This window comes from Xenopus tropicalis, chromosome 5 (genome assembly GCF_000004195.4).
Source record: "Xenopus tropicalis strain Nigerian chromosome 5, UCB_Xtro_10.0, whole genome shotgun sequence".
In the NCBI taxonomy this organism is placed as follows: Eukaryota; Metazoa; Chordata; class Amphibia; order Anura; family Pipidae; genus Xenopus; species Xenopus tropicalis.
In genome coordinates, this window is record NC_030681.2 from 24757943 (window position 1) to 24774855 (window position 16913).

Genomic DNA, 16913 nt, shown 5'->3' on the forward strand with positions numbered 1-16913 from the left:
AAAAGCACAAAAGACATATAATTTTATTGGATACCTATTAGAAAATGTTACTATATATATGTAACCCTTTCTTGGCACTGATATCCAGGGCCACACTGGGGCGCAAACAGGAAAAATCCCAAGCCTCCGCTAAGTGGGAGATTTGCGGGGTTTGGAAAGTTTAAGTGCCTCCACCCAGGGCTAAACCATGTATTAGTGGGCAACAACTCCCTGGGAACTGCAACAGCAGTGATTAATATACCAAATACAATGGAAATAAACCACACAATTTATAGATATGAAATAAATTGTAATATATATGCAAGATGCAATGAAATGAAAACAGTCACATAACACATATAATATTTGACACTATTCCCCTTTGTGTAAAATATGTCCCCTGTCACTTTAAGAACCTTGAGTGTGCACACTATGGGTCTGCGCAGGTTTACTCCTTGTATGGAGGTAGTGGTAGCAGAGTTATGTGTTGCAACACCAGATTGTAGAACCCCGGGGTGTGTAACTGTAAAACCTCACCAACTCCTGGTGGCAGTGAAAGGGGAATAGATCCTGTGGGGCAGAGCAGATACAGGGAAGCAGTCTGGCAGCTTTAATCCTCACTGAGCTTGAGATGCTGTGGTAGAGAAAGGCTTCTTGGGATCCTGATGGAGATTCACTGCAGGTGTCACGGAGGCTGATGGGTAATCCCACATCCAGATCCAGTGTGCACGCTGGTAACTCACTACAGGGCTGAAGTCCTAACTATCCTACAGGGATTACTACCCTAACAATAGCTCAGGCCTGCTGCAGTAATCCCATTCACTAAATGGCTGAATGGGAAGGGTTAACTCATACCTCCCAACATTTGAAAAATGAAAAGAGGGACAAAAAGACAATTTTTTGGCCACGCCCACTTTGTGGCCACGCCCCAATTGCCACACCCCATTGTTAAAATAGTGCCCACGATGGCCCAATAGACAGCACCCCATAGAAAGTACCCTCCATACACAATGCCCCCATAGAAAGTGCCCCCATACACAGTAGCCCTCCTTACACAGTGCCCCCCCATACAGTGCCCCCCATACACAGTAGCCCTCCTTACACAGAGCCCCCCATACACAGAGCCCCCCCATACACAGTAGCCCTCCTTACACAGTGTCCCCCCATACACAGTGCCCCCCATACACAGTAGCCCTCCTTACACAGAGCCCCCCATACACAGAGCTCCCCCATAAACAGTGCCCCCATACAGTGCCCCCCATACACAGTACCCCCCCAATTGCCCCCATAGTGAGTACCTCATACATAGCGGCCCCCATTGCGGCCCCCATTGACTTCTTGGGCTCCTGCTCCTTACTCGGCTCCTCGTAAGGCGGCGACAGGTCCTTTTATAAGGTTGCGCCCGTGCGTACGTGTGACGTCACATGTACGCACGGGCGCAACCTTATAAAAGGACCTGTCGCCGCCGTACGAGGAGCCGAATAAGGAGCAGGAGCCCAAGAAGAAGGAGCCGGAGCGTCCCGCTGTAGCCAGCGCGTCCCGCTGGCCTGGATAGTTTAATGAATGTTCTGCATTTCCGTAACATTTTCCGGACATTCATTGAACAATCCGGGACAGCGGGACGCGCTGTAAAAACTGGGACTGTCCCGCGAAAAGCGGGACAGTTGGGGGGTATGGTTAACTAACTCCCTATGCTCTGATTATGGGGTTCCCTATATGGAATAGATTGTTCTACAGGTGGAACCCTAGCTCCCTACTTGTACAGATTACAGGAACACTCACAGGAAAGATGGAGAAATCTTAGGCAGCTCCCAGTATTACTGCGCAGAGTCCATGCTTTCCTTCTCCTCTCTTCCTGAATCAGATCTGCCTCACTTTCATATCTTTTTGGCTCCAAAGCTCTTTCAGCAGGGTCACAAGGTCAGAAGCCAATCCCTCCTGCTGATTGGGCCAGGCTGTGACTGGGAACTGTTCCTTTGCAGTAGTCAGCAGCCATGTTTTTGGCTGCTCCAGATTTAAAGTCACAGGGTTGTGTGTTTGGGGAAAGTAAAAATTAGCACTTCCCTACATATACAGTAAGCCAGAAATGTGCAACTGGCAGCACTTGAGCTGTTGTTATAGTACCAGTCCAAGCATCCCACCGACAGAGGGCCACAGTTGGCTCAACCTTTCCTCAGTCCCCAGGCCCCCCATAACATGAGTCCTAGCTGGGAAGGTCTTTAGGATACTGAAACATAACACATTTTTTAAGATGCTCCTAATTCATTAGTACTAGTCAATATTATTACAGCTGTGCAATGTCTTTTTAGTAGGCTTAAATAAAGTATGGTGATTCAAATTACAGATAGATCCCTTATTTGAAAAATCCAGTTCCCAAACAGTCAGATAATATATCCCAAATTACACAAAGACCTCTTATCTGGAAAACCCCAGGCCCCAAGCATCCTGGAAAATGAATCATTTACCTGTAGTAGATCCCATATCTATATTTATATTACATGTTCTTTGAGCCACTGAGCTAGCCATAGTGTTAGTTACCAAAGGAAATAAATTCACATTAAACTGTTTTTATTACTTTTTACTGTTTTTTTGTATGTACTTTGTATTAATGTTAAAGAAAGTAATTCAGGTACAAGAGACTTTGTTCCTAAGTGACCATTACAGCATCAGTACATCAGTACATAGCCCATGTACCGGAACTACTTGCAGATATCATGTAAAATCTGTAAAAAAGGGTGAACTGAAAATATATGTATGTGTATGCAAAGGCATGACAAATATATATATAATATTATACATATATATACATATATATACTATATTATTATTATACTGTACACGTTTGTTAGGCCTTATGTAAAGTAACCCTAAGCTTGTTTACAAAAAATGCATAAGATAACTATTGTTAGGCAAATTACTATAAAATACTTTTTTTTTTTTTATTTTAATCCAAAATATATTCACTGTTGTATTTAAGTCTGGCGCCGCCCTAGTCATAAGGTTACTAAAGGTAAAAAGTAGATAGACAAACAGTTAGACAGTGTAGATAGATGAATAGATTCATAATTAGATAGAGAGATAGATGATAGATAGATAGATAGATAGATAGATAGATAGATAGATAGATAGATAGATAGATAGATAGATAGATAGATAGACAGATAGATAGATGATAGATAGATAGATAGATGATAAATGATAGATAGATGATAGATAGATAGATAGATAGATAGATGATAGATGATAGATGATAGATAGATAGATAGATAGATAGATAGATAGATGATAGATAGATAGATAGATAGATAGATAGATAGACAGATAGATAGATGATAGATAGATAGATGATAGATGATAGATAGATAGATAGATAGATAGATAGATGATAGATAGATAGATAGATAGATAGATAGATAGATAGATAGATAGATAGATAGATAGATGATAGATGATAGATAGATAGATAGATAGATAGATAGATAGATAGATAGAGAAGCTATCTGTAGCTTATATGCACCCTGCCTTGTAATGACCCTTTGGCACCCTACAAACAGATTTTTAAGTAAAAACAAAAAATGATAAAAACAAAACAATCTGAGCAATAGCAGGTTCAAATGAGGTTTCATATTGGCCAGGTTTATTTGGTACCACTTTACAAGGATGGATCTCATATCACTACTAATAACAGCAATGAGTTATGAATAAAGCACACTGTGTAAAAATTATTGTTGTTTTTCCATAGTCCTTTGCTCCCCACATAATTCTAGCCTGTTTGTATGTGCCACAGACATTCACACCCATCATTTTGTAAATGAAACCTAAAATAACATCAATGGTACCAGAAAGCAGAATCACTCTAAGGCTAAATTTGTATTATTATAATTCTTTCAAGCCGTCTCCTATTCATATGCCAGTCTGTCATTCAAACGAATGCCAGTTGCTAGTGTTAGTAAGGCCCTAGCAACTAGACATGTTTAACGCTAAACTATAGAGCTGCAGAAACAATTATCCAGAAAGCATTGGTTTTAAAGGGGTGGTTCACCTTGACTTTAACGTTTAGTATGTTATAAAATAGCCAATTTGAATAGTTCGTTTTTTAATTATTTGCCTTTTCTTTTGTCTCTTTTCTGCTTTTAAAAGAGGGTTACTGACCCCGGCAGCCACAATTATTGCTCTGTGAGACTACAATTTTATTATTATTGATACTAATTATCACTTATCTTTTTTATTTAGCCCTCCTCTTATTCATATTCAGTTTCTCAATCAAACCACTTCCTTGATGCTAGGGTAATTTGAACCCTAGTAACCAGATACCTGCTTAAATCCAAACTCAAGAGCTGCTGAAAAAATAAAGGTACAAATGCAAAAGGTAAAATAGCAAAAAATACAAGGTGAAGAACATGATCAAGCTCTACATCGTGCTAAAAGTTAATTTCAAGATGAACAACTCTTTTAATGCTATTTAGTAGCTGAAAGTAGCAGAGAGATTTCTGCAGTTCCCTAAGGCTCTAGCAGGTAAGGAGCTGGCTGAATTATACATTACCCTAGCATAGCCTTTAGCACTTTACTCCCGGGTGTAGCTGAGTTCTATTTAGAGGGTTTCTGGCAACACCATTCTGCCAAATTAGTACAATTTAAAGGTCAAGTAGAAATGTTTAATAATTAATAACAATCAATAAAAAGGAAAAAATTGTTATTCACACAGTTTTGTTAGAATAATTGTGACCTAAGGAAGATTGGCAGAATCAAGGTTAGCAGTGAATGGGTGTGTATATAGCATATAAGTATTAATTAGAAATGCTCATCTACAAGTCAGCCAAGTGTCTCTCTGTGTCGGGCATCACCTGTATTGATTGTTCACAGCTCTGTATTCCGACTGCTCGGGGGCCCAGCCGTAATTATCTGTTGCTTTGGGGGGTTCTTCTTTTGTTTTCTGGGATTGTTTCTTCCTGTGATACACAATGCCTATAATCACAGCCAGGACTAGCAAAGCGCCACAGGCACATATTGTGCTCACGAGAATAATCAGCCTTTGTTCACCGATGGTGCCACTCTTTATATGATCCACGGAGTTGTTACCCAACGAAAGGTCTACCTCAAGAGACACAGAAGTGACAGCCATGCTATCATTAGAGCCACTTGTGCTTGGGGAGTCAGAGAAAGAGTCTGAGGGCAGCATACTTTGGGTAGGATGGTGCTCTGTCTTGGGCACACTGCTTACCATTTCTCCCCCTTCAGTGTCATTATCTGGGTTGCAAGAGATGCCATTAGATGCCAACTGGAATCCTTTTAGGCAAGAACACTTGTATCCTCCGGGCAAGTTATGACACAAAACCTCACAAGGGGAAGAACTGCACTCATCCACGTCCAAACAGGATATTCCATCTCCCCCCTTAGCATAGCCTTCTTTACAGGAGCAGTGGTAGGATCCGTGTGTGTTTAAACAATCCTGGTCACAAGGGGAGTCAATGCATTCATCAATGTCTATGCACTTTTCTCCCTGTTCTTTGAAGCCTCTTTGGCAACTGCACTGGAAGCTTCCGAGGGTGTTGGCACATGAGTGGCTACAGGGCTGTCCCAGGCATTCATCCACATCAGTGCAATTCACTTGGTTATCGTGCAGTACAAAGCCCACAGGACATGTGCAATTAAAGCCATTGGGGTGGTTTATGCACTTGTACTCACAAGGGTTGGACTGGCAGTGTTGCGGTAAAACACAGGAGAGTGAATCAGGTGCCAGCACGTAGCCCCCCTTACAAGCACATCTGACAGAACCATTATGCAAGTCCTCAATACATTCCTGTTCACAACCTCCATTGTTATACTTACAACCAATTTCTGGGGATGCACACATGGGCTGTGGTGATCTTGTTTCTGGGCTTTCATTCCAGTAGAACATATTATCATCCATCTGTCTACAAATCAGATTAGCACCTTGCAATAAACCTTGTTTGCAATTCACAGAAGCCATGGACCCGTATGGGGCAAGTTCCAATGAGCTACTTACAATACCAAATGGTGTTTGGTAATACACTTCCCCTGGGCCAGCCAACACTACCCTCTTGCACATACCTATAGAAGGGAATTCACAGAGATACCCATCTGCTTGGCCACCGCACTTTCCATCTGACCATTTGTAATTATCTGGGGAGGAAGCGTCCAGTGCCATAGTCACACATCTGGCGGAGGTGCAGGTATGTTTAGGCTCCTGCTTCCAGTTAGAGAACTGGATTTTGTCAGTGTCTTCTTGCCCTGTAACCCAAGCAAATCCTTTCAGTGTCTTCCGCCTATCGGTGCAGCTGTTCAGCTTGAGGCCAATCCAAAGCTTTAATGCTCCATGGTGTGGAGTGTCACTGGTCAGTTTTGAAAGCAAACTGGTTACATATTCGGCTTCCTCTTGGCTCTTTATCGTTACCAGGTTTCCTCCGTTGGTATCACATTTATTTGCTGCGTCAGCAAAACTGTTTTTCTCCAAGTCGACTGTATAGCAGGCCTTGCTGACACATAGCACTTCATTTTGCACACTTGCATGACCCCCATGCGTAAAAGCTAAGGAGAAGACAAAAATGAAACGTAGAAGTGAAGAACGTGCCATTCTGTTCCTCTTCTTTCCCTTTTTAATGTTCCTCTGCAAGTCTGGGTTTGTGTAGCCGCCCCACAAGGAATTGTCTGAAGGATATTCTACGGGAAATGTATTCTATATCCTCTTGAGCTGAAGAAAGCCATCCTCATGCATCCTGTGCTGTGGTCGATGCTGTCCTTTATCAGGGAGCACAACTTCCTGCAATGATTTCTGTCATTGTTTTCTGCCTTCATTGCTGAGCTCTGCTGTTCCCTTACGTATCTTGGGCTGGACACTTAAGGTATAAGGACCAGGCGGTTCCTGTGTTTCCTTTTTTGTGATCCAATTGCTTCACTAAAGCTAAGGCAACTTCAGGAATGACCTATAAAGTAACTTAGTGCTTTATTTCCTCAATTTTTATATTATTTTAATTGCTGTCAAAAATGTTTATTTTTTTTTATAGTGAATTTGGCAGTTGGGTGCTGAAAGTCTATTTTTAAAGGCAGAGAAAAAAAGAGCAGAAAATAACTTATAATGCCATGCATACTTGGCAAATGTTAATTCTTTTTATGGGCAATATTAAGAGAACTGAATTCTTATATTTATCTTTCCATCTATAATCCTTAAATAGATGGAACATTCTAATGAAGCCGGGTCATGGGAATATAAAAATGCTTGAAAACGTTATTTGAGACCTATGGCATGTCCTTGGGCCTATAAAATCATTAGATGACTTGCAAGTGTTAGACTTGTGCTCAGTATGGGAGATGCAGCTTTTTGTGCTATTAGAAAATCTAAAGGATTATCCCTGCTACAGAGAGATCCATTTACTGCCTGTTCAGCTGACCACCCACTAGTGGCAATAGTCTGTTTTATCCTGCCAACAAGGCCAGACAGCTTCTTTGCCTCTTTTTAGTTGAGGGATACAGTGTTGGACTGGGCCAGTGGGACATGGGGAAAAAACCTGGTGGGCCCCAGCCCTTTTGTTTCCAAGCCCCACCAACCCATGTCCGCTCCCCATGCCCGGCCCACCCCTGATACACTGCCCAGCCCACTACCTCTCCCCCGATCCCATTCCTGGACTGCCTCCTCTTTCCCCCTGCCCCGCTTCCTTGCCCGAGCTGCTGCTCTCCACAAAAGCCATATTAGAAAAACTACAGTACTTTGTAATTAATGAAGAACATGGAGTCAACACTTCTGAAATTACCTGCGACTTCTATTAGAATCACCTTGAAAGAGAAACATCGGCAATCAGACCCATTTTCACCCTTTTTTCTGCACTTTTCACTTGCCCCCTGATTCTTAAATGAGGCCCAGTATTTATGAGAAAGTAAAAATGCAACCTAATGCAATCTCTCTGCCACTAAAGGTGGCCACACACGTTGCACGAAAGATAGTACAAACCGCAAACCGTTCAGGGCTGAAACGGGAGATAAGGAGGTAGAAACAATAGGATTTTTACCTCCTTCTGCTGATTCAGCGCTGAAGGCAGATTTTGCTCAGACGCCTTCTATGGCGCCAGATCAAAATGTTTTAACCTGCCTGATCGGCGAGTCGACCGATATCAGCAGCCTCCTGCGATATCGGTCGACTTGCCGACTTGCCATACACGCACCGAATATGGTACGAAACGAGGTTTCGTACGATATTATCGGTGCGTGTATGGCCAGCTTAAGACCTGAAGACATGTGGGTGATTGTAAGGGCTCTGGCACACGGGGACAAATCTCCCTGTTCGCGGGCGACTAATCTCCCCGAGTTGCTATCAGTTGCCATCCCACCGGCGAAAATATAAGTCGTCGGTGGGATGGCACACGCGGTGGCGCGATTTGCCGAAATCGCCTGCGCATTGTGTGCCATCCCACCGGTGACTTACATTTTCACCGGTGGGATGGCAATTCGGGGAGATTAGTCGCCCGCGAACAGGGAGATTTGTCGCGGGCGACTAATCTCCCCGTGTGCCAGAGCCCTTAGTCTTGAAGAGAAGCTGTTGGACAGGCCAGTTTGATTGTAGCTACGTTTATTTGTACGAAGGTAGTATACAAACAGAATTGTCTCTAAGATGATACTACAGCTATTGTAATAAGACATGTCGGGCCTGATTCACTAAAGGGCGATAAAACGTGCGCTATTTTTATTGTGCGCTAAAATTTTTACCGCGTTAATTTTGGCGATTTTTCGCAAGATTCACTATAAGCATACTCGCGCTTTTTTACGCGCGATATTGCATGCGTTATTTAACTCGCGAAAAGACTATTTCAATGCGGTATTTGCCGTTACATGCGCTAAATTACGCGAATAATCGCCGCATATGAATTGTAGCATAGAAATAGTGTATAAAAATTGTTGCTGCATATAAATGATGTATATAAATATTAGCCACATATAAATGGTAGCATATAAATGGTATCATATAAATAGTAGATGCTTATAAATAGTAGCCACTAGTGATGAGCAAATGTGTTCTGGTTATCTTTAGTGAAAAATTAGCAAATCTTTCGAAAGATCCACGAAACGGCAAAAATGTTGTGCGGGCAAAAAAATTGTTGCTGTGACTATTATTTTTTGACACTTGTATCAATTTTTGCATGTGCGGTGAATTTTTGAGTAGCAAATTTTTTCATGCGTTTTGCCATTGGCGGATTGTTTTGCGAAACGCATGAAAAAATCCGCCGCGAAAAAATTCAACGCACGTCCAAAACTTCGCTGCGAATCCATGCCTGACGAAACATTTCATCACTTGTAGCCAAATAGAAATAGTTGCGCAAATGAACGCACGCCATGTTAGCCATACACGCCAATACTTGCAGAAAATTACTGTATTAAAAATGAACATTTCGCTGCAAACTGGCAGCTGCGTCACTCTAGGGGAAACACATACTTGAATAAATAACACTGTAAGTCGATATTTTATTGCAAAAAATCATTTACTGTACTTTTGTATAATTTTTTCTCCTGCCTGTAGTAGGTGTTAATAATAATAATAATAATAATACTATGGTGAATCGCGCGCAAATTATTTTGCGTTTTTTAACACGAAAAAGCGTGCGATAATTTTTATTGCCCTTTAGTGAATCAGGCCCGTCATATTATAACTGTGAAACACTCTTATCAGTAGTTAGCTCTGTTATCTCTAAGGACAGAACAGGCAAAGAGGCCCAGTTGACACCCAGGGGGGCCTTGTCACAAGTTCAATGACTCATCAAAAAAGTTGTTTAACAGCAAGAAGAAAACATTCTTATACAATGTATTTCAAAAGTTCCTCTAATATTAAATTATATGAACAAGATGGAGTACAGAAAACAAGATTTTTTTCTTTCACATAAGAGAAGCACAAAGGAAGATATATTAATCAGTGGTTGTCCCCCACTTTAGCTGCTATAAATGAATAGTGTGTCCCTTACTATGTTTTGCTCTCTGCAAGTCTTTTTCTAGCAACAGTAAGGAATATCACACATATATATATATATATATATATAACACATTCAGGGACTATACTGGGAATCATTCTCTGCCACTAAAAACCTTGGCATTAGGGCTGCACAATAAATATTATTGTAAAAGAGCTTCTCAGAGACGGGGGTGGGCGGGTGGCTTATTCAGACATAACCTATTGCATCATCATTTCTCAGAGAAAGAGATAGGATAGAGATCGAGAGGGGTCATTTACCCAGGATATGTTCCATCAAGATCAAAAATAAATCAAAAGCGATTTAGAAAATAAGCATTTTGTTAATGAGATATGTAGTTATTTTAACCATTTCTGCGACATTTGGGCCACTTGCATATTGCCTGTAGCCTAGAAACGTAGAGTCAAGCCCTGTAGACTGTGTGATCGCTGGCAGAGAAGGGGCTAAACTTGGGTTATTGGTTGGGCTTGGTTCTTTGATAAATTTAGGACATGTGTAACATCCCCTGAGGGACTAACAATGGCTTTTATAGGCCACATCTACGCCACACGCCTTCCCAGCACAGATGTTATTTCTTAAATCGCATGGCATTTGTGATGGTGCATTTGACATTTCCAAGAGGCCTGCTCTCATCTTGCTCATAATAAAGGGCAGAAATGTCAGTTAAGTGATGTTTTTACTTTTCTGATACGTATATGTTTATAACTTGTCTTTGAAAAAAAGGCTAATAACATGTTTACGGGAGAGCTCACTTGCTTTAACCTTTTTATGTTTAATGGCTATATCTTTTGTGTGAGTCTTTATGTATTTATATGGCATTGTGACCTGCTTAAGTATGTAAAGGTTTGGGGTTTTAAAGGTTTTCTCATTGAAAGTTGTTTTTTCTTTTTGTGCATTTGGACTGCTCAGTTAGTTAAATTCCATTTCCTTTATGGCAGGAGCTTTAGGACAGCATTTGTGGGTTCAAACATAAATATGATGGTGTGGGTGACTGGTAAAATAGCTACCCCTTTCTTCCGGCAGTCCCATAGATCTTAGGCAGCCAAGAGAGTCCTTAGTGTTAGAAGGGAAAGTAGCCCAATGACCAGTAGTAAAACGTAGGGAAGCAGGGGCATGACAGATACGTTGGACAGACTTAGCCACTCCCAGTTGCAGGTGATTGGTTAGTTCGTAAGGGGTATAAAATGCTGGTAACTGTTCCCGCTTCTCAATCCATTTTAGTCAGCATAGTAAAACGCCCACCCTCCCTCCCTATAGAAGTGGAGGTAGCGGAGTGTCGTTGGCGGGGTGATTAAGTTGGGGGAAAACAATGGTTGGGTTAGGAGGGGAGTTTTATAGTTAATTGGGGCTGGCATGCTTGGAACCTCAGGGGTAAGAAAGTGGATTAGGAGGTGAGTTTTGTTGGGTAGTTGGTTCCGGGCTAGAAGGGCAGCTGGCAGCGCCAGTTGCGCTGCGCAGTTATTGGATTGTTACAGTGTTTGGTTATTTAAAAGTTGGTTTGTTTGTTATACAAACATTTGTGTTATGTTGAGATGTTGTTTCACATTTGTTATTTATGTTATGTTTTAAATTAAAACTTTGATTGTTGTTAATAAATTTTCTGCGGCCATTTTTATCCCAAGAATTGGTGTCTGTGTGTTTATTGGGGATGGTAAGTAAAGAGGTAAAAGGGGGGTGTTGGTTGGGAGAAGGGCGGGTCAAGATCCGACGTTACTCATGTCAAGAAGTTCTCCTTCCTTTGTAAGTATGACCTTTGTAGTTCCATAGTTGGCCAGATTATGGCAATGTTCCAGAGTATATATACTGACACACATGCTCTTGGTCCTTTTCTGAAAGAATCCACTTGAGTAGGCAGGTGAAGGCAGAGGGGAACCTAGGTCAAGCTAGGCCTAGTTAGAGATTGTTATAGATTACATAGGGGTAGGCATGAGAGGTACCAGCCTGGCACCCCCCATAGCTGCGCCCGAGGCAGGTGTCTCTCCTGCCCACCCCTAGTTCCAGCCCTGATGATGCGTGCAATACTGCCCTGAGCAGGGATCAAGTGTACAGACATAGGGACTAGAGTGGCTTGCCTAAGATCCACTTGAGACAAAAGGCCTGAAAGCGGAGATTGACACTTTTGAGTTGAAATAATTCTCTGTTCAATGACTGACCCCTAAGGGGCAAACTGCTGAATGCTTGAAGCTGTATTTGAGTATATACAGGGTATCATATTCTACCTGTGAATATTCTACCTGTGCCTAGTAATTCTGAATGACTATTTTGCAAGATCCTGTGCTAATAAAGCATTTACTTTTTACGTTCAATAATCACTGGTGCCCATTTTATTGATTTATCCTGAGAGATACAGTTTAACAACACCCTGCCTCCAACATACGTGAGGGCCCGCACCTGTAGCTTACGAGTCCCATGAAAGATTTTTTGATAAAGCCTCTGGAGTCTCTGGAGCAACAGGTAGCTCTATTTAACTTCAGCCTTACAATGGTTAAAGCATGATGGTAGCCCACGAGGCTTTTTTAAGTACTTTTTCACAAACTGTAACCTGGGCATTTTGTGGCTAACTAGTGGTTTGCATCTTGCAGTGCTGTCTCTGTATTTCTGTTCATGAAGGCTTCTGCCTTGTCTCTGACCAAGACACACCTGCCTCCTAAAGAGTGTTGCTGATCTCTTGGACAGGCGTTTGAGGATTTTTCTTACCATAGTGAGGATTCTTCTGTCATTGGCAGTGGAGGTCTTCCTTGGCCTACCAGTCCCTTTGTGATTCCAGAGCTTACCAGTGCATTCTTTCTTTTTAATGATATTCCAGTTGATTTTGGTAATCCTAAGGTTTGACCAATATCTCTAATGGTTTTATTCGTATTTTTCAGCCTCATAATAGCTTCCTTGACTTTCGTTGGCACAACTTTTCTCCTCATGTTGAACAAAGGCAACTACAGATTCCTAATGGTAAAAGCAAAGATCTTATCCCTGCACTAATGCAGCAATGCAACACACCTGGGTAATCACAAACACCTGTCAAGCCAGTTGCCCCAAACATTATGGTGCCCTGAAATGAGGGGGACTATGTATAAAAAGTGTTGTAATTTCTACATGATGAAACTGAAATGCATGCAAATACCTTTTTGTTAAAAGTTTTATCAATTTAATAATATCTGAATTGTTTGATTTAAAATTTTACACTGATGAGTAAATCAAAGAAAAATGTCTCTTTGTCCCAAACATTATGGTGGGCACTGTACAGTTTTTGCAAATCAAAACGGGACAGATTCACTCATCACTAGTCCTGGAGGCTTTGGTGAGAAAAGCTGATGAGTGTGTGAGAAGCAGATAGAGAGAATCTGCAGAATTATTTATTGTATTATTGTCATCCTTTGTCGGCAACCAGAGCCCCAGTATTAAGTCTCCCCCCTGCAAGAAGTAGCTGTCAATAAAGTGTGTTTGAGTTAGCTGCAATCGTGTGAAGGTGCCCAATTTCTTTCAGCAAAGGCCCTAAACCTGCTGGTGAGAGCAGTAAGTGGCTGCCAGCCCCGAGTAGCAAGTTACAGGCTGAAGGGTAGCATTGGTGCCCTATGTAAGTCACGCAGGTCTGGTCTTCCTATCCGATCCAGGACTACATTGGTTAATTGATGCAATCCTCGCTCCAGCAGCTTGCATTCCCATGACCCCAGGGCCAAACAAGCAAATTGTATGGTGTATGGCCGCCTTTAGAAATGGACACATGTCTCTCTGCATAGTTTTGTTGTGCACACAGTTTGGCATCTAAATCTAGCTCTTTGCACTTGCATTTGTAGGTAAGCCCTCCGTTCTCATGATGTGCCTCTCGGAGCTAACACCTGGCAAAGGTATACACCCCAGCATCCCCCCCGGAGCCCTGTGTGCCACTGGATATGGTGGGATATTCCCTGCATAATTTGTTAATCCTGAGTGCAGTTAGCCTTGTGGCTAAATATAAAGTGACACTTGAGTTCAGAGGGCCCTAGAAATCAAGAATAATCTTACCTTTTACCAAGAAGAGTCAAAGCTACTAATGTCCCTGTGTGATATAGGCACAACCTTCCTGGTAGTGACTGAGGAACTAGATCCCAGGTCCTTACCAAGTCCATTTTCTTTACTGCAAAAATGAAGAACTGAAATCTTTTTTTTTTTTCCCATTCCACTTAGAATTATTATTTTAAGATTCTCTTTTGTATGATCTGGCTGTGAAAAAAAATGTCCCGCTGTTTTTCCATAGCGATTGAGGTATTTCTGATGATTGGCTATTGTGTGTCTATGATTATTCATTCTTCATTGACAGTGCTGGCTTGTTCTCTGGAAGTGGGGGCACTTCTGGCTCTGTAAAGGTACCCCCACAATACTGGATGCGCGGCAGTAGGATTATTGAATATCAAAAGGCCCTGTTGCATCCCCCATGCTGGCTGATTCATTAGTGCAAGAGCTGAGCTTGCATCCTCTGTGACACCAGCATAGGCTGTAAGGCTGGCTTTAATATATTTATTTTATATATTTATATATATACAGTATTTGTTGTTTTAATATATTGCATGCACCTTGAAGTGCAGGGCTGCAAGAGGGGACAAGCAATATACATGTTTGTTTGTAACAGTTCTCAAAATGTGGTCAAAACAGCCTTTGCTACACTTTCACATTCAGGCCCGGATTTGCGTGCAGGCCACAAAGGACAAGGCCTAGGGTGGCAAAGATCTGGGGGTGCCCACTGGGGACTGGATAGGGGATTTCTGGCAGCTGTTTAAATCTATCACCTCTCCAGTCCCCATTGAAGCCAGTTGGTATAGTAACAGCATTGGGCAGGTATGAGCTGCTGGGGCGAGGGGGTACGAGCAGAGGATGCGAGATGTGGGATGTGAGCAATGGGGGCAGTGGGAAGGGGATGCGAACAGGGGGGCGAGCGATGTGATTTAAATCTGGCCCTGTAGTACTGCAGTAGCCAACAAATAAAACATCCAACAGCAGATATTCCTCTCCACATTAACCCAAAGCCTACCCACTTTAGGGTAACCCAACTTTCTTTTTGTGTCCTTTGGCTGGGACTGTTCTGGCCTAACAATAACAACTGGGAAGTATAAGATGATTTTACCTTTTATTTTTTCTGCCACATACACAACCCATGCCCCCACACACACACAGCCATCTGGTCTACTCCCCCTATTGTTACACCACTATTAACACAGTACAGATGGAGCACTTGACCAGTAAAAATAATATTTGATATAATTTTTTAATAATTAATATTTTTTTTAATAATACAGGTAGACATTTTAAAAAAATTCAATAGAAAGACTCCAATAAACACGTCTCTTTCCTTCAACACGTAGGTGCAGTATATTTTAAAGCTGCTGTTCTTTTAACAACTTGCTGCCATGCCTTTATATTAAAATATAATACTTATATATCAAAATAATCCTTAGTAATAATAAACATATTCCTAAATCTTATTTATTCACACAGCTAAATTCCCATCTCGCTCACTTTCAGCTTTTGTAGGTTTTGTAAGACAGAGCTTGTATTTCTTAGGGTTTTAAAAACCAAGCTTGTTAATTTTTACCATTAATGTGTTTTTGTACCTTAATTTCACTTGTTTATAGGTGCAGACAAAGCCTATAGGGAAATGTAAGGCAGGGAAGTAATTACAGGTACAAACCTCTTTCAGATCCTAATGAGATACATTTTGTTGGAATTTCTTCTCGTTTTGTTTCCATAAATAATAGAGCACTCTATCTGATACACTTACATGGCAGCCCACTGAGAAGTTTAGGATTTAATGAGATGTATTTTTGATATAGTTGTTCCTCTGATAGAAGCTTGGGCAACTACAAAATGGGTCACTGATTGGCACAAAGGAGCCAGTAAGGGGAGAGAGCTGAAAGCACCGAAGTATGTTTCAGGGATGGCACAGGATCGCCCCGGGATGCACAGTCACATCAATGTCATTACCACCATACAGAATATTCTCTTTTACTCAGTTTTAAGGTATTTTCAGTCATTCAGAACCATTCTAACCTATGGGCAAAAGTTGAAAAGTCGCCACAAATCTGTCCTCGCCAAGTAAAATATATTGGGCATCTATAGAAAAATTTCTTCCACATGGGAATAAATTCTCTTCAATAACAGTACAGGTATGGGATCAGTTATTGGGAAATCTGTTATCCAGAAAGCTCAGAATTACAGGAAGAACCATCTCCTGTAGACTTCATTTTAATCAAATATTTCTAAAATGTATTTTTTACTCTGTAATAATAAAACAGTACCTTGTACTTGATCCCAAACAAAGATATAATTACCCCTTATTGGGGGCAGAACAGCCCTATTGGGTTTATTTAATGGTTAAATGATTCCCTTTTCTCTGTAATAATAAAACAGTACCTGTACTTGATCCCAAACAAAGATATAATTACCCCTTATTGGGGGCAGAACAGCCCTATTGGGTTTATTTCATGGTTAAATGATTCACTTTTCCCTGTAATAATAAAACAGTACCTGTACTTGATCCCAACTAAGATATAATTACCCCTTATTGGGGGCAGAACAGCCCTATTGGGTTTATTTCATGGTTAAATGATTCCCTTTTCTCTGTAATAATAAAACAGTACCTGTACTTGATCCCAACTAAGATATAATTACCCCTTATTGGGGGCAGAACAGCCCTATTGGGTTTATTTCATGGTTAAATGATTCACTTTTCCCTGTAATAATAAAACAGTACCTGTACTTGATCCCAACTAAGATATAATTACCCCTTATTGGGGGCAGAACAGCCCTATTGGGTTTATTTAATGGTTAAATGTTTCCCTTTTCTCTGTAATAATAAAACAGTACCTGTACTTGATCCCAACTAAGATATAATTACCCCTTATTGGGGGCAGAACAGCCCTATTGGGTTTATTTAATGGTTAAATGATTCCCTTTTCTCTGTAATAATAAAACAGTACCTGTACTTGATCCCAA

At 41.3% G+C, this 16913-nt stretch overlaps 1 protein-coding gene across 1 annotated transcript; it reads right to left on the minus strand.

Annotated features, from left to right (window-relative positions):
- Positions 1 to 3594: 3594 nt before the first annotated feature.
- On the minus strand, positions 3595 to 6823 carry cd93 (CD93 molecule). The gene has a single exon (XM_002936916.5). It carries the CDS (start codon positions 6572 to 6574, stop codon positions 4820 to 4822), a length of 1755 nt encoding a protein of 584 aa, XP_002936962.2. The 5' UTR covers positions 6575 to 6823; the 3' UTR covers positions 3595 to 4819.
- Positions 6824 to 16913: the final 10090 nt, after the last annotated feature.